Source organism: Oncorhynchus tshawytscha, unplaced genomic scaffold (genome assembly GCF_018296145.1).
Source record: "Oncorhynchus tshawytscha isolate Ot180627B unplaced genomic scaffold, Otsh_v2.0 Un_scaffold_3672_pilon_pilon, whole genome shotgun sequence".
NCBI classification, from domain to species: Eukaryota; Metazoa; Chordata; class Actinopteri; order Salmoniformes; family Salmonidae; genus Oncorhynchus; species Oncorhynchus tshawytscha.
Window position 1 is genome coordinate 270,173 of NW_024609769.1, and position 25,198 is coordinate 295,370.

The window sequence follows — 25,198 nt, forward strand, 5'->3', positions numbered from 1 at the left end:
ATCTGTTACCCTTACGGGATCTGGTTCCAACGCAGCTTTGAAGGCAGTTCCCACTCACATGACACAAATCGCAGACCTAAACGGCAACCTATTCCCTATGTAGTGCACTACTTTTGACCAGGGCCAGTAGGGTTGACCAGGGCCCATAGGGCTCTAGTCAAAGTAGGGCACTATGTGGGGAACAGGGTGCCATTAGGAACGCAGACACAACAGACAAGACAAACCCCTTACTGTAACTCTAACGGTGCATCTCTTAGTCTCTCCACACATGACAAAACTTCACCCTTCTTGTCTAAAGTAAAGTGCCATTACCACCAGCCAGGCAGCCACTCTGGTTAGAAAGTGGCAGAGTGTGCGCCATAAATGGGACCTTATTCCCTATGTAGTGCACTACTTTAGACCAGAGCACAATAAAGCGAATAGGGTGCCATTTGGGACTCAGGCAGCAAGTAAGTAAACATAATTAGTCTGCTGTCTTGAGAAATTTCCCCTGCTACTCTCTCTCTCTCTTCTCTCCCTCTGCTGCTCTCTCTCCTCAGCTGCTCTCTCTCCTCTGCTGCTCTCTCTCCTCTCTCTCTCTCCTCTCTGCTACTCTCTCTCTCTCTCTCTCTCTCCTCTCTCTCCTCTGCTGCTCTCTCTCCTCTGCTGCTCTCTCTCCTCAGCTGCTCTCTCTCCTCTGCTGCTCTCTGTCTCTCTCTCTCTCTGTCTCTCTCTCTCTCTCTCTTTAGCCCCACTTCTCCCTCCCCACCATCTCCCTCACTCTCCCCTCCCTTCTTCCCTCCCCCTCTGTCTCTCTCTCTCCCTCCCCTCTGTTTATTTTCTAGCTGAAGCGGTAGATGTAGAGTGTGTACTGGGGAGCTGCCAGATTGTGTTGTTGTGGCCTGGGCGCTGTCGGAGCGAGGGAGGCGCAGTGCTGTGTGTGTGTTGTGGCCTGAGCGCTGTCGGAGCGAGGAAGGCACAGGGCTGTGTGTGTGTTGTGGCCTGGGCGCTGTCGGAGCGAGGGAGGTGTAGTGCTGTGTGTGTGTTGTGGCCTGGGCGCTGTCGGAGCGAGGAAGGCGCAGTGCCACGTGTGTGGGTGTATGTAGGTGTGTACGTGTGTGTGTTGTAGCCCGGGCGCTGTCGGAGCGAAGGAGTCACAGTGCCATGTGTGTAGGTATGTGTGTGTAGGTATATGTGTGTAGGTATTGTGGCCTGGGCGCTGTCGGAGCGAGGAAGGCGCAGTGCCACGTGTGTGGGTGTGTGTAGGTATGTGTGTGTAGGTATTGTAGCCCGGGCGTTGTCGGAGGGAGGGAGGCACAGCGCCATGTGTGTGGGTGTAATTAGCAAGGCTAGCGTACACAGCTCCCTGTAGTGTCTCACACTGTGCTGCTGCAGGAGAGAGAGATAGAGAGGAGAGAGACTGAGCAGAGTAGACCTGGGTTCAAATACTACTTGAAATCATTTCAAATACCAGGTATTGAATTTGCCTGGTGATATGTAACCAATGTAACCAACTGTAAACGCTAAAGTCAGCGCTAGAGTCAGTGCTAGAGCGAAGACTCAAAGCCTCCCATCCCTCCCTGCCTGCCTGTCATAAGGCCCAAGAGCACTGAGCAGAGGCTAACAAAAGTTGTCTCTCCATCTCCCTCTCTCTCTTCCTGCCTAGATATGTGGTCTAAGCCCCAGCCTCTAAGCAAGGAGGCAGAGATATCATGGTCTGATCTTAGGGAGACAGGACAGAGATATCATGGTCTTTACTGGTCTGATCTTAGGGAGACAGGACAGAGATATCATGGTCTTAGGGAGACAGGACAGAGATATCATGGTCTTTACTGGTCTGATCCCAGGGAGACAGGACAGAGATATCATGGTCTTTACTGGTCTGATCTGAGGGAGACAGGACAGAGATATCATGGTCTTTACTGGTCTGATCCTAGGGAGACAGGACAGAGATATCATGGTCTTTACTGGTCTGATCCTAGGGAGACAGGACAGAGATATCATGGTCTTTACTGGTCTGATCCTAGGGAGACAGGACAGAGATATCATGGTCTTTACTGGTCTGATCCTAGGGAGACAGGACAGAGATATCATGGTCTTTACTGGTCTGATCCTAGGGAGACAGGACAGAGATATCATGGTCTTTACTGGTCTGATCCTAGGGAGACAGGACAGAGATATCATGGTCTTTACTGGTCTGATCCTAGGGAGACAGGACAGAGATATCATGGTCTTTACTGGTCTGATCCTAGGGAGACAGGACAGAGATATCATGGTCTGATCCTAGGGAGACAGGACAGAGGAAGGATAAAGGTCCAGCCTCCGCCTCTCTCTTCTCCGATCCCTCTCTGCATCTCTTTCTAACTGGGTTACTCTGAGGGAGACGGGACAGAGGAGGGAAGAGAGGGAATCAGAGGGAAATGAAGGCAGAGTAAAAGGGAGGAAAAGGTTCACTCTCTCCCTAAAGACATCATTATCTTCAGCAGACAGCAGAGAGGGAGAGAGGGGACCTTTCTCTAAAGATCAACAACATACATCATTTAGAAGTAGCCTCAGTTTCAGCCCACTACCTTCTCTATTTTGTTCCTTCATACCACCACAGTGTTAAGCAGCAGACCTGGGTTCAAATACTATTTGAAATCTTTAAAACAATGTATAAGTTTGACCTAGCCTGTCTGGAGTGCCAGAGGGCGGTGTTTGCAGTTTTGAGACTATCCTACTGGTCCAGTAAGACAGGCAAGCTCAATCAAGCCCAGATAAAGTACGATTCAAATAGTTTTTGAACCCAGGTCGTACAGGTGGTGAACTGTGCCAGGATGGATCTATACAGTAGGTTGAATACAGAGAGTTAAAACATGTAGGACGATATTTGGACAGTGGAATCAGAACAAATGTAAATACCTATTCAGTGTGTTTTTTCTTCTTCTGAACCCTTAACATGTGTGTACTAATTGAGTGAGTATTGTACTAGGTCCAGATGTCTGCATTTGCTGAAGAGGTTCCATTAGCTGATACCATGACGACAGCTAGTCTTCCAGCGGTCCACTGGCTTTAGTGGGTGTATGAAACCTCTCCCTAGAAATAAACCATTTAAATGACCAGGGCTATCCCATCCAGTGGAAATGGGGCTTTTAAATCCAGGATGTATCACAACCGGCCGTGATTGTGAGTCCCATAGGGCGGTGCACAACTGGCCCAGCGTCGTCCGGGTTTGGCCGGTGTAGGCCGTAATTGTAAATAAGGATTTGTTTTTAACTAACTTGCCTAGTTAAAAACAAGTTAATACATTTTATTTTATTTTTTAATGTCCCTCACAGTGCATGGTTCTAGTCTGTTACCGCACAGTTTAATCCACTACAAACTAAAGACATTCTGTTCAATCCATGGTCAGTTCAGGTACTGTGATGAGAAAAATCCCTTGACACACCATATGGTGTTAATAACCTGGTTTATGGTCTGGATTATTTGAATGGCTTATGAGATCAGTACATGATCAAGTGTCAATGTTTTCTACCTTAACTATTAACCTATAGAATACCGTGACTATAAACCTATTGTCACGATCGTTATAAGGAGTGGACCAAGATGCAGCGTGGTATTGTCACGATCGTTATAAGGAGTGGACCAAGATGCAGCGTGGTATGTTTCCATCCTTTTATTGGGAAGAGAAACTCAAAGAACAAAAACAATAAAGCGAAAAAATGAAACGTGAAGCTCAAAGTAGTGCTCGCAGGCAACTATACCTAGACAAGATCCCACAAAGCACAAAGGGGAAATGGCTGCCTAAATATGATCACCAAACAGAGACAACGATAAACAGCTTCCTCTGATTGGGAACCATACCAGGCCAACATAGAAATATAATCACCTAGATGCCACCATCACTATAAACTTCTAGAATACCACTATAAACTTATAGAATACCACCATCACTATTAACCTATGGAATAACACCATCACTATAAACCTATAGAATACCACTATAAACCTATAGAATACCACCATTACTATTAACCTATAGAATACCACTATAAACCTATAGAATACCACTAACTATAAACCTATAGAATACCACAATAACTATAAACCTATAGAATACCACTATAACTATAAACCTATAGAATACCACCATCACTATTAACCTATAGAATACCACCATAACTATACACCTGCAGAATACCACTATAAACCTATAGAATACCACCATCACTATAAACCTATAGAATACCACTATAGACCTACAGAATACCACTATAAACCTATAGAATACCACTATAAACCGAAAGAATACCACTATAAACCTATAGAATACCACTATAAACCTATAGAATACCACCATCACTATAAACCTATAGAATACCACTATAAACCTATAGAATACCACCATCACTATTAACCTATAGAATACAACTATAAACCTATAGAATACCACCATCACTATACACCTATAGAATACCACTATAAACCTATAGAATACCACCATAACTATACACCTATAGAATACCACTATAAACCTATAGAATACCACTATAAACCTATAGAATACCACCATCACTATACACCTATAGAATACCACTATAAACCTATAGAATACCACCATCACTATACACCTATAGAATACCACTATAAACCTATAGAATACCACCATCACTATCAACCTATAGAATACCACCATAACTATACACCTATAGAATACCACTCTAAACCTATAGAATACCACCATCACTACTAACCTATAGAATACCACAATAAACTTATGGAATACCACCAGTACTTTAAACTTATAGAATACCACCATAACTATAAACCTATAGAATACCACTATAAACCTATAGAATACCACCATCGCTATCAACCTATAGAATACCACCATAACTTTACACCTATAGAATACCACTATAAACCTATAGAATACCACTATCACTAATAACCTATAGAATACCACAATAAACTTATAGAATACCACCATAACTATAAACCTATAGAATACCACTATACACCTATAGAATACCACTATAAACCTAGAAAATACCACCATCACTATACACCTATAGAATACCACTATAAACCTATAAAATACCACCATCACTATTAACCTATAGAATACCACCATAACTATACACATATAGAATACCACTATAAACCTATAGAATACCAACATCACTATAAACCTATAGAATACCACTATAAACCTATAGAATACCACCATCACTATAAACCTATAGAATACCACTATAAACCTATAGAATACCACTATAAACCTATAGAATACCACCATAACTATAAACCTATAGAATACCACCATCACTATAAACCTATAGAATACCACCATCACTATAAACCTATAGAATACCACTATAACTATAAACCTATAGAATACCACTATAAACCTATAGAAACACCACTATAAACCTATAGAATACCACTATAAACCTATAGAATACCACTATATATATAAACTATAGAATACCACTATAAACCTATAGAATACCACTATAAACCTATAGAATACCACTATAAACCTATAGAACACCACTATAAACCTATAGAACACCACTATAAACCTATAGAATACCACTATAAACCTATAGAATACCACTATAAACCTATAGAACACCACTATAAACCTATAGAACACCACTATAAACCTATAGAACACCACTATAAACCTATAGAACACCACTATAAACCTATAGAACACCACTATAAACCTATAGAATACCACTATAAACCTATAGAATTCCATATATCTAAGCGGATGTTCAGATCAGTTTATCATGAATATGTTCCTGCATCATAAATATCGATCCAGACGTGCAGATGGGAAACTGACACTCAGTGCTATACCAGTAGAGGATGTTGATCTCACATTAAAATGGCTCTGGGTGATTTATATTACTATTGGCAACGTGTTTGTTCTTTATTGACAGCAGAAAGGTGTCTAATGTCTTTGTTCTTTTTTGACAGCAGAAAGGTGTCTAATGTCTTTGTTCTTTATTGACAGCAGAAAGGTGTCTAATGTCTTTGTTCTTTATTGACAACAGAAAGGTGTCTAATGTCTTTGTTCTTTATTGACAGCAGAAATGTGTCTAATGTCTTTGTTCTTTATTGACAACAGAAAGGTGTCTAATGTCTTTGTTCTTTATTGACAACAGAAAGGTGTCTAATGTCTTTGTTCTTTATTGACAACAGAAAGGTGTCTAATGTCTTTGATCTTTATTGACAGCAGAAAGGTGTCTGATGTATTTGTTTGTTCCCAGGGTTTGAAAGGAGACTCAGGTCCTATTGGCCCCAAAGGTGATCAAGTAAGTCATAATCCTCATCTATGGTTTGGTTTTAAACATTAGTGAATAGTATGAGCTGACTAACAGACATTAAACTGTAGGCTAGGTGCTGACTAACGGGGAGTCAACTGTAGGCTAGGTGCTGACTAACAGAGAGTCAACTGTAGGCTAGGCGCTGACTAACAGAGAGTAAACTGTAGGCTAGGTGCTGACTAACAGACAGTACACTGTAGGCTAGGTACTGACTAACAGAGTCAACTGTAGGCTCGGTGCTGACTAACAGACAGTAAACTGTAGGCTAGGTGCTGACTAACAGACAGTACACTGTAGGCTAGGTACTGACTAACAGAGAGTCAACTGTAGGCTAGGTGCTGACTAACAGAGAGTCAACTGTAGGCTAGGTTCTGACTAACAGAGAGTCAACTGTAGGCTAGGTTCTGACTAACAGAGTCAACTGTAGGCTAGGTTCTGACTAACAGAGTCCACTGTAGGCTAGGTTCTGACTAACAGAGAGTCAACTGTAGGCTAGGTTCTGACTAACAGAGTCAACTGTAGGCTAGGTTCTGACAAACAGAGAGTCAACTGTAGGCTAGGTTCTGACTAACAGAGAGTCAACTGTAGGCTAGGTTCTGACTAACAGAGAGTCAACTGTAGGCTAGGTTCTGACTAACAGAGAGTCAACTGTAGGCTAGGTTCTGACTAACAGAGAGTCAACTGTAGGCTAGGTTCTGACTAACAGAGAGTCAACTGTAGGCTAGGTTCTGACTAACAGAGAGTCAACTGTAGGCTAGGTCTAACAGAGAGTCAACTGTAGGCTAGGTTCTGACTAACAGAGAGTCAACTGTAGGCTAGGTTCTGACTAACAGAGAGTCAACTGTAGGCTAGGTTCTGACTAACAGAGAGTCAACTGTAGGCTAGGTTCTGACTAACAGAGAGTCAACTGTAGGCTAGGTTCTGACTAACAGACAGTCAACTGTAGGCTAGGTTCTGACTAACAGAGAGTCAACTGTAGGCTAGGTTCTGACTAACAGAGAGTCAACTGTAGGCTAGGTTCTGACTAACAGAGAGTCAACTGTAGGCTAGGTTCTGACTAACAGAGAGTCAACTGTAGGCTAGGTTCTGACTAACAGAGAGTCAACTGTAGGCTAGGTTCTGACTAACAGAGAGTCAACTGTAGGCTAGGTCTGACTAACAGAGAGTCAACTGTAGGCTAGGTGCTGACTAACAGAGAGTCAACTGTAGGCTAGGTTCTGACTAACAGAGAGTCAACTGTAGGCTAGGTTCTGACTAACAGAGAGTCAACTGTAGGCTAGGTTCTGACTAACAGAGAGTCAACTGTAGGCTAGGTTCTGACTAACAGAGAGTCAACTGTAGGCTAGGTTCTGACTAACAGAGAGTCAACTGTAGGCTAGGTGCTGACTAACAGAGAGTCAACTGTAGGCTAGGTTCTGACTAACAGAGAGTCAACTGTAGGCTAGGTTCTGACTAACAGAGAGTCAACTGTAGGCTAGGTTCTGACTAACAGAGAGTCAACTGTAGGCTAGGTTCTGACTAACAGAGAGTCAACTGTAGGCTAGGTTCTGACTAACAGAGAGTCAACTGTAGGCTAGGTTCTGACTAACAGACAGTCAACTGTAGGCTAGGTTCTGACTAACAGAGAGTCAACTGTAGGCTAGGTGCTGACTAACAGAGAGTCAACTGTAGGCTAGGTTCTGACTAACAGAGAGTCAACTGTAGGCTAGGTTCTGACTAACAGACAGTCAACTGTAGGCTAGGTTCTGACTAACAGACAGTCAACTGTAGGCTAGGTGCTGACTAACAGAGAGTCAACTGTAGGCTAGGTTCTGACTAACAGAGAGTCAACTGTAGGCTAGGTGCTGACTAACGGAGAGTCAACTGTAGGCTAGGTTCTGACTAACAGAGTCAACTGTAGGCTAGGTTCTGACTAACAGAGAGTCAACTGTAGGCTAGGTTCTGACTAACAGAGAGTCAACTGTAGGCTAGGTTCTGACTAACAGAGAGTCAACTGTAGGCTAGGTTCTGACTAACAGAGAGTCAACTGTAGGCTAGGTTCTGACTAACAGACAGTCAACTGTAGGCTAGGTTCTGACTAACAGAGAGTCAACTGTAGGCTAGGTTCTGACTAACAGACAGTCAACTGTAGGCTAGGTTCTGACTAACAGAGAGTCAACTGTAGGCTAGGTTCTGACTAACAGACAGTCAACTGTAGGCTAGGTTCTGACTAACAGAGAGTCAACTGTAGGCTAGGTTCTGACTAACAGAGAGTCAACTGTAGGCTAGGTTCTGACTAACAGACAGTCAACTGTAGGCTAGGTTCTGACTAACAGACAGTCAACTGTAGGCTAGGTTCTGACTAACAGACAGTCAACTGTAGGCTAGGTGCTGACTAACAGAGAGTCAACTGTAGGCTAGGTTCTGACTAACAGACAGTCAACTGTAGGCTAGGTTCTGACTAACAGAGAGTCAACTGTAGGCTAGGTTCTGACTAACAGACAGTCAACTGTAGGCTAGGTTCTGACTAACAGAGAGTCAACTGTAGGCTAGGTGCTGACTAACAGAGAGTCAACTGTAGGCTAGGTGCTGACTAACAGAGAGTCAACTGTAGGCTAGGTTCTGACTAACAGAGAGTCAACTGTAGGCTAGGTGCTGACTAACAGAGAGTCAACTGTAGGCTAGGTGCTGACTAACAGAGAGTCAACTGTAGGCTAGGTTCTGACTAACAGAGAGTCAACTGTAGGCTAGGTGCTGACTAACAGAGAGTCAACTGTAGGCTAGGTTCTGACTAACAGAGAGTCAACTGTAGGCTAGGTTCTGACTAACAGACAGTACACTGTAGGCTAGGTGCTGACTAACAGACAGTCAACTGTAGGCTAGGTTCTGACTAACAGAGAGTCAACTGTAGGCTAGGTTCTGACTAACAGACAGTACACTGTAGGCTAGGTGCTGACTAACAGAGAGTCAACTGTAGGCTAGGTTCTGACTAACAGAGAGTCAACTGTAGGCTAGGTGCTGACTAACAGAGAGTCAACTGTAGGACTGACTAACAGAGAGTCAACTGTAGGCTAGGTTCTGACTAACAGACAGTCAACTGTAGGCTAGGTTCTGACTAACAGACAGTCAACTGTAGGCTAGGTGCTGACTAACAGACAGTCAACTGTAGGCTAGGTGCTGACTAACAGAGAGTCAACTGTAGGCTAGGTTCTGACTAACAGACAGTCAACTGTAGGCTAGGTTCTGACTAACAGACAGTCAACTGTAGGCTAGGTTCTGACTAACAGAGAGTCAACTGTAGGCTAGGTTCTGACTAACAGAGAGTCAACTGTAGGCTAGGTTCTGACTAACAGAGAGTCAACTGTAGGCTAGGTTCTGACTAACAGAGAGTCAACTGTAGGCTAGGTTCTGACTAACAGAGAGTCAACTGTAGGCTAGGTGCTGACTAACAGAGAGTCAACTGTAGGCTAGGTTCTGACTAACAGAGAGTCAACTGTAGGCTAGGTTCTGACTAACAGAGAGTCAACTGTAGGCTAGGTTCTGACTAACAGAGAGTCAACTGTAGGCTAGGTTCTGACTAACAGAGAGTCAACTGTAGGCTAGGTTCTGACTAACAGAGAGTCAACTGTAGGCTAGGTTCTGACTAACAGAGAGTCAACTGTAGGCTAGGTGCTGACTAACAGAGAGTCAACTGTAGGCTAGGTTCTGACTAACAGACAGTCAACTGTAGGCTAGGTGTGACTAACAGACAGTCAACTGTAGGCTAGGTTCTGACTAACAGAGAGTCAACTGTAGGCTAGGTTCTGACTAACAGACAGTCAACTGTAGGCTAGGTTCTGACTAACAGACAGTCAACTGTAGGCTAGGTTCTGACTAACAGACAGTCAACTGTAGGCTAGGTGCTGACTAACAGAGAGTCAACAGTAGGCTAGGTTCTGACTAACAGAGAGTCAACTGTAGGCTAGGTTCTGACTAACAGAGAGTCAACTGTAGGCTAGGTGCTGACTAACAGAGAGTCAACTGTAGGCTAGGTGCTGACTAACGGAGAGTCAACTGTAGGCTAGGTTCTGACTAACGGAGAGTCAACTGTAGGCTAGGTTCTGACTAACGGAGAGTCAACTGTAGGCTAGGTTCTGACTAACAGACAGTCAACTGTAGGCTAGGTTCTGACTAACAGAGTCAACTGTAGGCTAGGTTCTGACTAACAGACAGTCAACTGTAGGCTAGGTTCTGACTAACAGACAGTCAACTGTAGGCTAGGTTCTGACTAACAGACAGTCAACTGTAGGCTAGGTTCTGACTAACAGAGAGTCAACTGTAGGCTAGGTTCTGACTAACAGAGAGTCAACTGTAGGCTAGGTTCTGACTAACGGAGAGTCAACAGTAGAGAAAGATAGACAGTTGTGTACTCCCTACATGTTCCCAACTATTTGATAGGAAAACATAACCAACATTTCAACAACGCATGGCCTTTTTCAGGGTGGCTTTGTATATTAACATTGTACAATCATGGACACTCATGGATAGACACAAACATTAGGAATAAACGGGTCATGTGACAAAGCACACCACCCAGGTAGCATTACTGATCCTCTGACCTCAGAATCCAATGTGTTTGACCACTGGTCATTACACCAAACAGACTGAACATCATTGGACAGGAACTACTATCATCATAGCACATTACAAACTTGACCTGCTGTCCAGCCCAGATTATAGCGTTGTACAGAGTCCAATATAGTATTTCTGATCAGTCAGACATGCCAATTATTTGTACCAGACACATCCTTCTAAAAAACCTCATGCCTCACAGGTGGTCAGCCTAAACACATTCTACTACCATATCATTAGACCTCTAAATGGGTACATGACAAGTTCAACCATTTCCATCATTGGAAAAAGTCTAGAGGGGTCCATCAAGCTGGGGATTTAAAGCATTCATAAAAACAGTGGAGACGTGATTATCAGCAGTCTTTATAGCCTGTTCATTGAAAGGGAATTTGATTTACAGTAGACAAATTCCTGTCATTGCAATTCAAAATATATGTAGAAAAAAATGATCTAATAGCACAGTGGGATTTCCTTGCTCTGTAAGAGATGGAATGTGTTCCGTTCTCTAATTAGTTACCTTATTGTTCATATTTACACGTATGGTACTCAGGCATGCACACATACACACATTAACTCACACTGTCATTATTGGTGAGGGAGCGGCTGTATGATTGTAGGGTTATGTACACAGTCTTCCAGCCTTGAAGTTTTAATGAGCTATCTGTTTGGTTATCTGAGGAGGGAGGGAGGGAGGGAGGGAGGAGGGAGAGAGAGAGAGGAGGGAGAGAGAGAGAGAGAGAGAGAGAGAGAGAGAGAGAGAGAGAGAGAGAGAGAGAGAGAACCAAATGAGTCTATTTTGTAGAGCTATCAGAGGGAGGGGCAAATGTGATGACAACTGTGAATACAACCAAAACGGTCATGAATAACTAATCATAAATAACTAATAACATCAATAACTAATCATAAATAATCTTAACTTTCCAGATCATATAGACCTAATTGGTTAGTGAAATAAAGTTTGGCAAATGTCTAAAAACTTTGTAAGAATCGGTCTGGCGATGCCAGGATAGTGGGGTCGATTCCTGGGACCGTAAGTAAAAAATATATGCACGCCTGACTATAAGATTCTTTGGATAAAACGTCTGGTAAATGGCATGTAAGACAAGCAGTGAAGGAAGTCCTTTTTTAAAGCAGGACATAACACTTCTTTACTGACTTCAGTTATCCACTACACTTATAGTTATCCACTACACTTATAGTTGTCCACTACACTTATAGTTATCCACTACACTTATAGTTATCCACTACACTTATAGTTATCCACTACACTTATAGTTATCCACTACACTTATAGTTATCCACTACACTTATAGTTATCCACTACACTTATAGTTATCCACTACACTTATAGTTATCCACTACACTTATAGTTATCCACTACACTTATAGTTATCCACTACACTTATAGTTATCCACTACACTTATAGTTATCCACTACACTTATAGTTATCCACTACACTTATAGTTATCCACTACACTTATAGTTATCCACTACACTTATAGTTATCCACTACACTTATAGTTGTCCACTACACTTATAGTTATCCACTACACTTATAGTTATCCACTACACTTATAGTTATCCACTACACTTATAGTTATCCACTACACTTATAGTTATCCACTACACTTATAGTTATCCACTACACTTATAGTTATCCACTACACTTATAGTTATCCACTACACTTATAGTTATCCACTACACTTATAGTTATCCACTACACTTATAGTTATCCACTACACTTATAGTTATCCACTACACTTATAGTTATCCACTACACTTATACTCTCGCACTGATCTGACAAACCATTAAGGAGGTTCTATTTAAAGAACACATGTATTCATCAAAAGAACACATGTATTCATCAAAAGAACACATGTATTCATCAAAAGAACACATGTATTCATTAAAAGAACACATGTATTCATCAAAAGAACACATGTATTCATTAAAAGAACACATGTATTCATTAAAAGAACATGTATTCATTAAAAGAACATGTATTCATTAAAAGAACACATGTATTCATCAAAAGAACACATGTATTCATTAAAAGAACACATGTATTCATTATTAAAAGAACACATGTATTATTAAAAGAACACATGTATTCATTAAAAGAACACATGTATTCATTAAAAGAACACATGTATTCATTAAAAGAACACATGTATTCATTAAAAGAACATGTATTCATTAAAAGAACATGTATTCATTAAAAGAACACATGTATTCATCAAAAGAACACATGTATTCATTAAAAGAACACATGTATTCATTAAAAGAACACATGTATTCATTAAAAGAACACATGTATTCATTAAAAGAACACATGTATTCATTAAAAGAACACATGTATTCATTAAAAGAACACATGTATTCATTAAAAGAACACATGTATTCATTAAAAGAACACATGTATTCATTAAAAGAACACATGTATTCATTAAAAGAACACATGTAGTCATTAAAAGAACACATGTATTCATCAAAAGAACACATGCTTATAAACCGTAATTCAATGGATAGTGAACATATTTTATTTGAAAATCAGGGAAAGTTTTATAGAGAAGGAAGATACTGTGATGGAGAAATATCCAGCTTGTGCATGTGAGAATAGATAGTAGAAAAAACAGATGAGAGTAGACCGGGGAGTTGAGAGGTACTGTTTACGTTGTGTCATGGGAAAACTACTCTCTTCCTACTACTTTCTTTCAAAGAAGTTTACACAGTTGGGAACTACCTGGTACCTAATGGCAGAAGTAAAGTCTTCTATACAAACAGTCGGCTTGTGAGAATAGACAGTAAATGAATAGAGAAGAATATAGTTGAAAGTGCGTGATACATTGAGCTAACGTTTACTATTGTCATCATGGGAAACCCTCCCATCTCTGAATCTACCACCTGGCTTGTTAACTAAACAAGGTGTCATGGATGTCTCTGTGTTTACACTGCAAATGCTTTTTACGTGAAGTTATGAAGCCGATGGTTATTTTATCGTCCGTCAGATCTGATGATATCATGTTATCTACCTGCCTCTCTCTCTCTCACACACACACACACATCACCTGACAGAAAGGAGACACGCACGCACCAACCACATCACCTGACAGAAAGGAAACATGCACGCACCAACCACATCACCTGACAGAAAGGAGACACGCACGCACCAACCACATCACCTGACAGAAAGGAGACACGCACGCACCAACCACATCACCTGACAGAAAGGAGACACGCACGCACCAACCACATCACCTGACAGAAAGGAGACACGCACGCACCAACCACATCACCTGACAGAAAGGAGACACGCACGCACCAACCACATCACCTGACAGAAAGGAGACACGCACGCACCAACCACATCACCTGACAGAAAGGAGACACGCACGCACCAACCACATCACCTGACAGAAAGGAGACACGCACGCACCAACCACATCACCTGACAGATAGGAGACACGCACGCACCAACCACATCACCTGACAGAAAGGAGACACGCACGCACCAAACCACACCACCTGACAGAAAGGAAACACGCACGCACCAACCACATCACCTGACAGAAAGGAGACACGCACGCACCAACCACATCACCTGACAGAAAGGAGACACGCACGCACCAACCACATCGCCTGACAGAAAGGAGACACGCACGCACCAACCACATCACCTGACAGAAAGGAGACACGCACGCACCAACCACATCACCTGACAGAGAGGAGACACGCACGCACCAACCACACCGCCTGACAGAAAGGAGACACGCACGCACCAACCACATCACCTGACAGAAAGGAGACACGCACGCACCAACCACATCACCTGACAGATAGGAGACATGCACGCACCAACCACATCACCTGACAGAAAGGAGACACGCACACACCAACCACACCACCTGACAGAAAGGAGACACGCATGCACCAACCACATCACCTGACAGAAAGGAGACACGCACGCACCAACCACACCGCCTGACAGAAAGGAAACACGCACGCACCAACCACATCACCTGACAGAAAGGAGACACGCACGCACCAACCACATCGCCTGACAGATAGGAGACACGCACCAACCACATCACCTGACAGAAAGGAGACATGCACGCACCAACCACATCACCTGACAGAAAGGAGACACGCACGCACCAACCACATCGCCTGACAGATAGGAGACACGCACCAACCACATCACCTGACAGAAAGGAGACATGCACGCACCAACCACATCACCTGACAGAAAGGAGACACGCACGCACCAACCACATCGCCTGACAGATAGGAGACACGCACCAACCACATCACCTGACAGAAAGGAGACACGCACGCACCAACCACATCGCCTGACAGATAGGAGACACGCACCAACCACATCACCTGACAGAAAGGAGACACGCACGCACCAACCACATCACCTGACAGAAAGGAGACACGCACGCACCAACCACATCACCTGACAGAAAGGAGACACGCACCAACCACATCACCTGACAGAAAGGAGACATGCACGCACCAACCACATCACCTGACAGAAAGGAGACACACACACACACACACACACATACACATTGCCTGACGTAAAGGACTGTCCCGAAACTGTCCCGTCTTCATTTCCTGACACAAATATTGACCTTTAACCAGGACAGAGTCCCAAATGGCAACCTATTCCTTATATGGGATGGACAGCACACCAGACATAGGTTTCTAGGGAATAGGATGGACAGCACACCAGACATAGGTTCCTGGGGAATAGGATGGACAGCACACCAGACATAGGTTCCTAGGGAATAGGATGGACAGCACACCAGACATAGGTTCCTAGGGAATAGGATGGACAGCACACCAGACATAGGTTCCTAGGGAATAGGATGGACAGCACACCAGACATAGGTTCCTAGGGAATAGGATGGACAGCACACCAGACACATAGGTTCCTAGGGAATAGGATGGACAGCACACCAGACATAGGTTCCTAGGAATAGGATGGACAGCACACCAGACATAGGTTCCTAGGGAATAGGATGGACAGCACACCAGACATAGGTTCCTAGGGAATAGGATGGACAGCACACCAGACATACTAGGGAATAGGATGGACAGACCAGACATAGGTTCCTAGGGAATAGGATGGACAGCACACCAGACATAGGTTCCTAGGGAATAGGATGGACAGCACACCAGACATAGGTTCCTAGGGAATAGGATGGACAGCACACCAGACATAGGTTCCTAGGGAATAGGATGGACAGCACACCAGACATAGGTTCCTAGGGAATAGGATGGACAGCACACCAGACATAGGTTCCTAGGGAATAGGATGGACAGCACACCAGACATAGGTTCCTAGGGAATAGGATGGACAGCACACCAGACATAGGTTCCTAGGGAATAGGATGGACAGCACACCAGACATAGGTTCCTAGGGAATAGGATGGACAGCACACCAGACATAGGTTCCTAGGGAATAGGATGGACAGCACACCAGACATAGGTTCCTAGGGAATAGGATGGACATCACACCAGACATAGGTTCCTAGGGAATAGGATGGACAGCACACCAGACATAGGTTCCTAGGGAATAGGATGGACAGCACCAGACATAGGTTCCTAGGGAATAGGTTCAGACATAGGTTCCTAGGGAATAGGATGGACAGCACACCAGACATAGGTTCAGACATAGGTTCCTAGGGAATAGGATGGACAGCACACCAGACATAGGTTCCTAGGGAATAGGGACCAGACATAGGTTCCTAGGGAATAGGATGGACAGCACACCAGACATAGGTTCCTAGGGAATAGGATGGACAGCACACCAGACATAGGTTCCTAGGGAATAGGATGGACAGCACACCAGACATAGGTTCCTAGGGAATAGGATGGACAGCACACCAGACATAGGTTCCTACATAGGGAATAGGATGGACATCACACCAGACATAGGTTCCTAGGGAATAGGATGGACAGCACACCAGACATAGGTTCCTAGGGAATAGGATGGACAGCACACCAGACATAGGTTCCTAGGGAATAGGATGGACAGCACACCAGACATAGGTTCCTAGGGAATAGGATGGACAGCACACCAGACATAGGTTCCTAGGGAATAGGATGGACAGCACACCAGACATAGGTTCCTAGGGAATAGGATGGACAGCACACCAGACATAGGTTCCTAGGGAATAGGATGGACAGCACACCAGACACCTAGGGAATAGGATGGACATAGGTTCCTAGGGAATAGGATGGACAGCACACCAGACATAGGTTCCTAGGGAATAGGATGGACAGCACACCAGACATAGGTTCCTAGGGAATAGGATGGACACATCACACCAGACATAGGTTCCTAGGGAATAGGATGGACAGCACACCAGACATAGGTTCCTAGGGAATAGGATGGACAGCACACCAGACATAGGTTCCTAGGGAATAGGATGGACAGCACACCAGACATAGGTTCCTAGGGAATAGGATGGACAGCACACCAGACATAGGTTCCTAGGGAATAGGATGGACATCACACCAGACATAGGTTCCTAGGGAATAGGATGGACATCACACCAGACATAGGTTCCTAGGGAATAGGATGGACAGCACACCAGACATAGGTTCCTGATACTATTTGCAACTATTCCTTTAGTTATGCTATGCCAGGCAAGCTCAATCAAGCCCAGATAATGTTTTTGAAATGATGTGAAATAGTATTTGAACCCAGCTGTGGTGGACAACACACACACACACACAGCACACACACAGTTAAATGAAGCAGTAACACAAGGTGCTGTTTATTTTGACTGACCTTTAAAGCTCTGTATGCACAAGCCCTCCCGCAAGCACCGCCGCTTGGCTCGACGTGGAGGTAACTTCTTTAGACATTTATTTAGCTTAGTAATAATCTCTGCCAGTATTTACAGTCTAAGAGAATGATTGAATACCAGCAATTTCTTTCCTTTCAAAATGAATCGTCTGAATGTGTATCACTTGATGTTTCGTGTTGTACTATACGTTGTGTATGATAGGTGCTGAGGAAAGATCCATATAAGAGTCACTCTTGACGTTCTGTGTTGTACTATACATTGTGTATGATAGGTGCTGAGGAAAGATCCATATAAGAGTCAATAAATTGATGAATGACTAATGAGTTCAACGATAAAAAACAACAGTTTCTCTCTCCCACAGGGCGATACGGGTCTTCAAGGTCTGCCTGGTCTAAGTGTAAGTATGCAGTCTTTTATGCTGCTGTCTTCATATGAATCTATACACACACACACACACACACACACACACACACACACACACACACACACACACACACACACACACGGGGGATGAGGTGGGGGAGGAGGAAAGTGGAAGGAGGAGGAATGAGGGGGATGAGGAGAGTAGAAGGAGGGGGGGGATGAGGAGAGGGTAAGGAGGGGGATGAGGAGAGTGGAAGGAGGAGGAATGAGGGGGATGAGGAGAGGGGAAGGAGGAGGTGATGAGGGGAAGGAGGAGGAATGAGAGGGGATGAGGAGAGGGGAAGGGGGAGGTGATGAGGGGAAGGAGATGGATGAGGGGGATGAGGAGAGGGGAAGGAGGAGGTGATGAGGGGAAGGAGGAGGAATGAGAGGGGATGAGGAGAGGGGAAGGAGGAGGAATGAGGGGAAGGAGGAGGAATGAGGGGGATGAGGAGAGGGGAAGGAGGGGGATGAGGGGGATGAGGAGAGGGGAAGGAGGAGGTGATGAGGGGAAGGAGGAGGAATGAGAGGGGATGAGGAGAGGGGAAGGGGGAGGTGATGAGGGGAAGGAGATGGATGAGGGGGATGAGGAGAGGGGAAGGAGGAGGTGATGAGGGGAAGGAGGAGGAATGAGGGGAAGGAGGAGGAATGAGGGGGATGAGGAGAGGGGAAGGAGGGGGATGAGGGGGGATGAGGAGGGGAGAGAGAAAGTTATGAGGGGGAGGAGGAGGGGGAGAGAGAAGGAGGGGGATGAGGAGGGGAGAGAGAAGGTTATGAGGGGGAGGAGGAGGGGAGAGAGAAGGTTATGAGGGGGAGGAGGAGGGGAGAGAGAAGGTTATGAGGGAGCATGAGGAGGGGGAGAGAGAAGGTTATGAGGGGAGGAGGAGGGGGGGAGGGAGGGGGAGGAGGAGGGAGAGAAGGTTATGAGGGGGAGGAGGAGGGGAGAGAGAAGGTTATGAGGGGAGGAGGAGGGGAGAGAGAAGGTTATGATGGGGGGAGGAGGAGGGGAGAGAGAAGGTTATGAGGGGGAGGAGGAGGGGAGAGAGAAGGTTATGAGGGGGAGGAGGAGGGGAGAGAGAAGGTTATGAGGGGGGAGGAGGAGGGGAGAGAGAAGGTTATGATGGGGGATGAGGGGGAGAGAGAAGGTTATGAGGGGGAGGAGGAGGGGAGAGAGAAGGTTATGAGGGGGAGGAGGGGGAGGTTATGAGGGGGAGGAGGGAGAGAGAAGGTTATGAGGGGGAGGAGGGGGGAGAGAGAAGGTTATGAGGGGGAGGAGGAGGGGAGAGAGAAGGTTATGAGGGGGAGGAGGAGGGGAGAGAGAAGGTTATGAGGGGGAGGAGGAGGGGAGAGAGGGATTTGGAACTGCTCAGGTGAACAGTCTCAGAGTCACATTACCATCCACCTCTGTGCTGTCTGGGAGGTCAGGCAAGGAGAGGCTAGACAGGTGTAGATGAGGATGGTTAACCCCCTCTCTCCACACCTCTCCTGGGGCTTGGAGCATGGTGGAGAGCAGGCAGGTAGACCACTGGTCTGGAGCTCTGGGGGGAAGGATGGGAAGGGCAGGAGGAGATGAGGAGGGGGTGACAGGTAGCATCCATGGTGGACCTACATGTGTGAGAGAAGTTGAAGACATGGTTTCCTTCACTCTGTCTCAACTTTGAAGTTTTATTAGTCAAATTTAAGTTCACGTATGCCGAATGCAACAGGTGAAATTCTTACTTACAAGCCCTTAACCAACAATGCAGTTTTAAGAAAATGCTTTAAGAAAATATTTACAAAGGAAAAAAAGTAACACAATAAAATAACAATAACGAGGCTATATACAGGGTACCTGGTCAATGTGCGGGGGTACAGGTTAGTCGAGCTCATTTGTACATGTAGGTAGGGGTAAAGTGACTATGCATAGATAATAAACAGTGAGTAGCAGCAGTGTAAAAACAAATGGAGGGGGGGGGTGTCAATGTAAATAGTCCTGGCGGACATTTGATTCATTGTTCAGCAGTCTTATGGCTTGGTGGTAGAAGCTGTTAAAGAGCCTCTTGGACCTAGACTTGGTGCTCCGGTACTGCTTGCCGTGTGGTAGCAGAGAGAACAGTCTATGACTTGGGTGACTGGAGTCTTTTTTGGGCCTTCCTCTGACACCGCCTAGTATATAGGTGCTGGATGGATGGAAGCTTGGCCCCGGTGATGTACTGGGCCGTACGCACTACCCTCTGTAGCGCCTAATGGTTGGATGGCGAGCAGTTGCCACACCAGGTGGTAATGCAACGATGGTGCAGGTCAGGATGCTTTTCAGTCTCCCGATGGTGCAGCTGTTTAGAACTGATAGTTTGTTGGTGATGTGGACACCAAGGTAACTCTCGACCCGCTCCACTACAGCCCCTTTGATGTTAATGGGGGCGTGTTCGGCCCTCCTTTTCCTGTAGTCCACAATCATCTCCTTTGTCTTGCTCACGTTGAGGGAGAGTTTGTTGTCCTGGCACCACACTGCCAGGTCTCTGGCCTCCTGCCTATAGGCTGTCTCATCGTTGTCGGTGAGACAGCCTATAGGCAGGAGGCCTTACCACCGTTGTGTCGTTAATGATGGTGTTGGAGTCCGCAAGCTAGACTTGGGTGAACAGGGAGAACAGGAGGGGGCTAAGCACGCACCCAGCTCTCCTCTCTTCTCCTCAGTTCTCCTCTCCTCAGCTCTCCTCTCCTCTCCTCAACTCTCCTCTCCTCAACTCTCCTCTCTTCTCCTCAGCTCTCTTCTCCTCAGCTCTCCTCTCTTCTCCTCAGCTCTCCTCTCCTCAACTCTCCTCTCCTCAACTCTCCTCTCCTCTCTTCTCCTCTCTTCTCCTCAGCTCTCCTCTCCTCAACTCTCCTCTCTTCTCCTCCCCACTGACTCAGTCTAGGAGTTCCAGACGCCAGTCTCTCCCAGTAGACCCTCAGCGTTTAGTGAATCCCAGTAGAAGCCTCAGCATGCTTCATGCATAGTGCTCCTATAATTGGGCTGGCTGCACTGTCTGCTTGTCCTCTCTAGTTCTGTTAACATGAGCCCAGGGGAGAGGGAGCTTAGTGGGAGCATAGCCTAGAAACTCCTAGAGAGACTAGTAGATTAATATACACACACATGCATGGGTGCACACATACTCACAGAGACGCACAATGCTCACACGCGCACACACAAACAATGCATGAACCCACGCACGTACACACACACACACACACTATTACACACAGGGCTTGGCAGGTGGTAATAGGGGAGGTGATGGGTGAAGATTAAGAGTATACTGTGAGTGGTTAGCTAATTATCTGCCCTGCCACGTCTCATTAGCACTGGAGCGAGGCAGAGTGTGTGTGACACCGTCCCTTTCATGTCACCCAAATACTTACCAAACCCCAACCGAAAACTGTCACCGTTGACGAGCTATTTACACTAGCTAATTATACATTAATAAGAGACGAATCAGGATAACAGAAATTCTATCCTGGCTATCGAGAACACCATGGTTGGCGTTACCAGGTCTTCTCACAACAGACTTGTAAACAACATTGCGGTGATAGTGGACCTACTATCACTGAACACTGACTGAACGCTACTAAATGGTAGTATAGATGAACTAGCCGATATACCCCATTCAGTTTAACCCAAGGTGTCCCTTTTACAAGTACTGTGTAGATATGCTATACATTGAGAATGAATTGAGTTAGTAAAGCAGTGCTTTGTGAGATAGAACATTGTGTTTTATAGAGGGGCATCACGGTTCCTAGCTGTCGTTCATGTTTACAGCCGCTGTCACAGATACCAAAGGCTTGTCAGCCGTCTTGTTAAACGATAGATTTCTGTCCACCGTTTTAAAGAAGCAATCTGTGATTTAAAAAAAAACATTGAAGCCTCCACCCTGCCACAGTTTTGGTAAACGGCTAAGGACTGCCCATCCATGAGATCAAAATGATAGTTTTAACCATGTTCTGAAGCTCAGCAGGGCGAGGCAACCCTGTTCCTGGAGTACACAGGTACTGCAGCGTTTTGTTCTAACTAGGCACCACACCTGACCAACTGAGCTAATTGATCAGTTCAGTGATTGCCTAAATTCAACACACCTGGTCTTCCAGGTTGATTAAATCAAAAACAGGAACTGCCTACCCCTGATGTGCAGTGTTTGTTTACAATTATATTGTTTACAAACAATGGAGTAAAATAGAAGCTTATATTTGGGGTTTTGATGGGGTACGACAGTTGAACTAAGCTCATGAAGTATTTTAAGTTATCATGGGTATATAACACCCCCCCAAAATGTACAAAACTGGATGTACCAACTACAGATTGCACCTTTAAGCACAGAGACAGGGGCCTGTGAGTGACACATTCTGTACACGTGTCATGTTATGAATGGCTATTTTCTGCAGCTGCTGCTTCCAAGAAAAAGGCCTCAGTGTTTTTGCGAGGATGCCAATTGAAAGGGGACACCACTTATTTGGGATGGATGTGTAAGCTGATAGGTTGATCTGTGGCCCTGAATGTGGACAGTAGTTTGTGAGGACAGACAACTCTGTCCGTCCGTCCGTCTGTCCGTCCGTCTGTCTGTCTGTCTGTCTGTCTGTCTGTCTGTCTGTCTGTCTGTCTGTCTGTCTGTCTGTCTGTCTGTCTGTCTGTCCGTCTGTCTGTCTGTCTGTCTGTCTGTCTGTCTGTCTGTCTGTCTGTCTGTCTGCCTGCCTGTCTGTCTGCTCCCCTCCCTTCCACCCACATCCCCAGTAGGAGTGTGACTGTTCCCCTCCCTTCCACCCGCATCACCAGTAGGAGTGTGTCTGCTCCCCTCCCTTCCACCCACATCACCATTAGGAGTGTGTCTGCTCCCCTCCCTTCCACCCACATCACCATTAGGAGTGTGTCTGCTCCCCTCCCTTCCACCCACATCACCATTAGGAGTGTGTCTGCTCCCCTCCCTTCCACCCACATCACCAGTAGGAGTGTGACTGTGAAAGGCCCTAACCTGGGTTCAAATAGCACTGCTTGGTCCCTTCTGACCCACATTCACAGCAGCAGTTTTCAAAGAATTGTTACGAGATTACAAAAACCATAACCTGACACATTCTGATCAATCTACAAATGCTGTTTTCTTCTTCTGATTGAACTATTTTGTATAGTGTATAATGTGTCTTCAATTAGACTGATATTGTAACTGTCATATTGTAGTTGTCATTGTTTTCTCTTGTTTGTTTCAGGTGGAGAAAGAGGGACTCAAGGGAGATCAGGTATATTCATATTTTACTTGACATTTCATTGTTTTTATGTGGTACACTGAGTCTGAAGCTCATATCCTTATGTACCCACCAACACATACCTCTCTATGCTGTTTTGACAGGCTGTTAAATAAACCAGACATGAAACCAAACAGCCCTCTCCTACTGATCCAAATCAATTTGATGAAGTGCACTTTTTATTATGTAATTCGTCACGGAACAATGGCCCTGCCTAGGTCAGATTTACAATAGACCCAGGCCATACAGCAGTTTATATGAGGCCTTGTCAGAAGAGGAATGACAACTGCAGGAGTTATGTTGGAGAACTATGGGAGTTCCTAATATTGATGGCGTACGGACATGTTATCATTGTGAATGACGACTCTACAGTGTTTCTTTGTCATTTGAAATGTTCAAAACATTGTTTGTTTGATTTAAAAAATATATGTTTTGGTCACACTTTACTTAAAGCCTGCAGATATAATGCTTCATAACTTGTTATAAGCATATATGAGTCTTTATATTGTGGCATAATCAAATCAAATCAAATTCTATTGGTCACATACACATATTTAGCAGATGTTATTGTGGGTGTAGCGAAATGCTTGTATTCCTAGCTTCAACAGTGCAGTAGTATTTAACAGTGCAGTAGTATTTAACAATGCAGTAGTATTTAACAGTAGTATCTAACAGTGCAGTAGTATCTAACATTGCAGTAGTATCTAACAGTGCAGTAGTATCTAACAGTGCACTAGTATCTAACAGTGCAGTAGTATCTAACAGTGCAGTAGTCTCTAACAGTGCAGTAGTATCTAACAGTGCAGTAGTATCTAACAGTGCAGTAGTATCTAACAGTGCAGTAGTATCTAACAGTGCAGTATCTAACAGTGCAGTAGTATCTAACAGTGTAGTAGTATCTAACAGTGCAGTAGTATCTAACAGTGCAGTAGTCTAACAGTCTAACAGTGCAGTAGTATCTAACAGTATCTAACAGTGCAGTAGTATCTAACAGTGCAGTAGTATCTAACAGTGCAGTAGTATCTAACAGTGCAGTAGTATCTAACAGTGCAGTAGTATCTAACAGTGCAGTAGTATCTAGTATCTAACAGTGCAGTAGTATCTAACAGTGCAGTAGTATCTAACAGTGCAGTAGTATCTAACAGTGCAGTAGTATCTAACAGTAGTATCTAACAGTGCAGTAGTATCTAACAGTGCAGTAGTATCTAACAGTGCAGTAGTATCTAACAGTGCAGTAGTATCTAAACAGTGTATCTAACAGTAGTATCTAACAGTGCAGTAGTATCTAACAGTGCAGTAGTATCTAACAGTGCAGTAGTATCTAACAGTGCAGTAGTATCTAACAGTGCAGTAGTATCTAACAGTGTAGTAGTAGTATCTAACAGTGCAGTAGTATCTAACAGCAGTAGTATCTAACAGTGTATCTAACAGTAGTATATCTAACAGTGCAGTAATATCTAACAGTGCAGTAGTATCTAACAGTGCAGTAACAGTGCAGTATCTAACAGTGCAGTAGTATCTAACAGTGCAGTAGTATCTAACAGTGCAGTAGTATCTAACAGTAGTATCTAACAGTGCAGTAGTATCTAACAGTATCTAACAGTGCAGTAGTATCTAACAGTGCAGTAGTATCTAACAGCAGCAGTATCTAACAGTGCAGTAGTATCTAACAGTAGTATCTAACAGTGCAGTAGTATCTAACAGTGCAGTAGTATCTAACAGTGCAGTAGTATCTAACAGTGCAGTAGTATCTAACAGTGCAGTAGTATCTAACAGTGCAGTAGTATCTAACAGTGCAGTAGTATCTAACAGTGCAGTAGTATCTAACAGTGCAGTAGT

At 44.5% G+C, this 25,198-nt stretch overlaps 1 protein-coding gene across 1 annotated transcript in view; it reads left to right on the forward strand.

The window, feature by feature from the left end:
- The window catches only part of LOC112239043 (collagen alpha-1(XIX) chain), a gene marked incomplete at its 3' end in the record, with an annotated part of 235,180 nt that overhangs the window by 70,762 nt on the left and 139,220 nt on the right, over positions 1 to 25,198 (forward strand). The window contains 3 exon segments of the mRNA XM_042317802.1: positions 6,240 to 6,284; positions 18,075 to 18,110; positions 23,324 to 23,353. Of these exon segments, the coding sequence (XP_042173736.1) occupies positions 6,240 to 6,284; positions 18,075 to 18,110; positions 23,324 to 23,353 (111 nt within the window).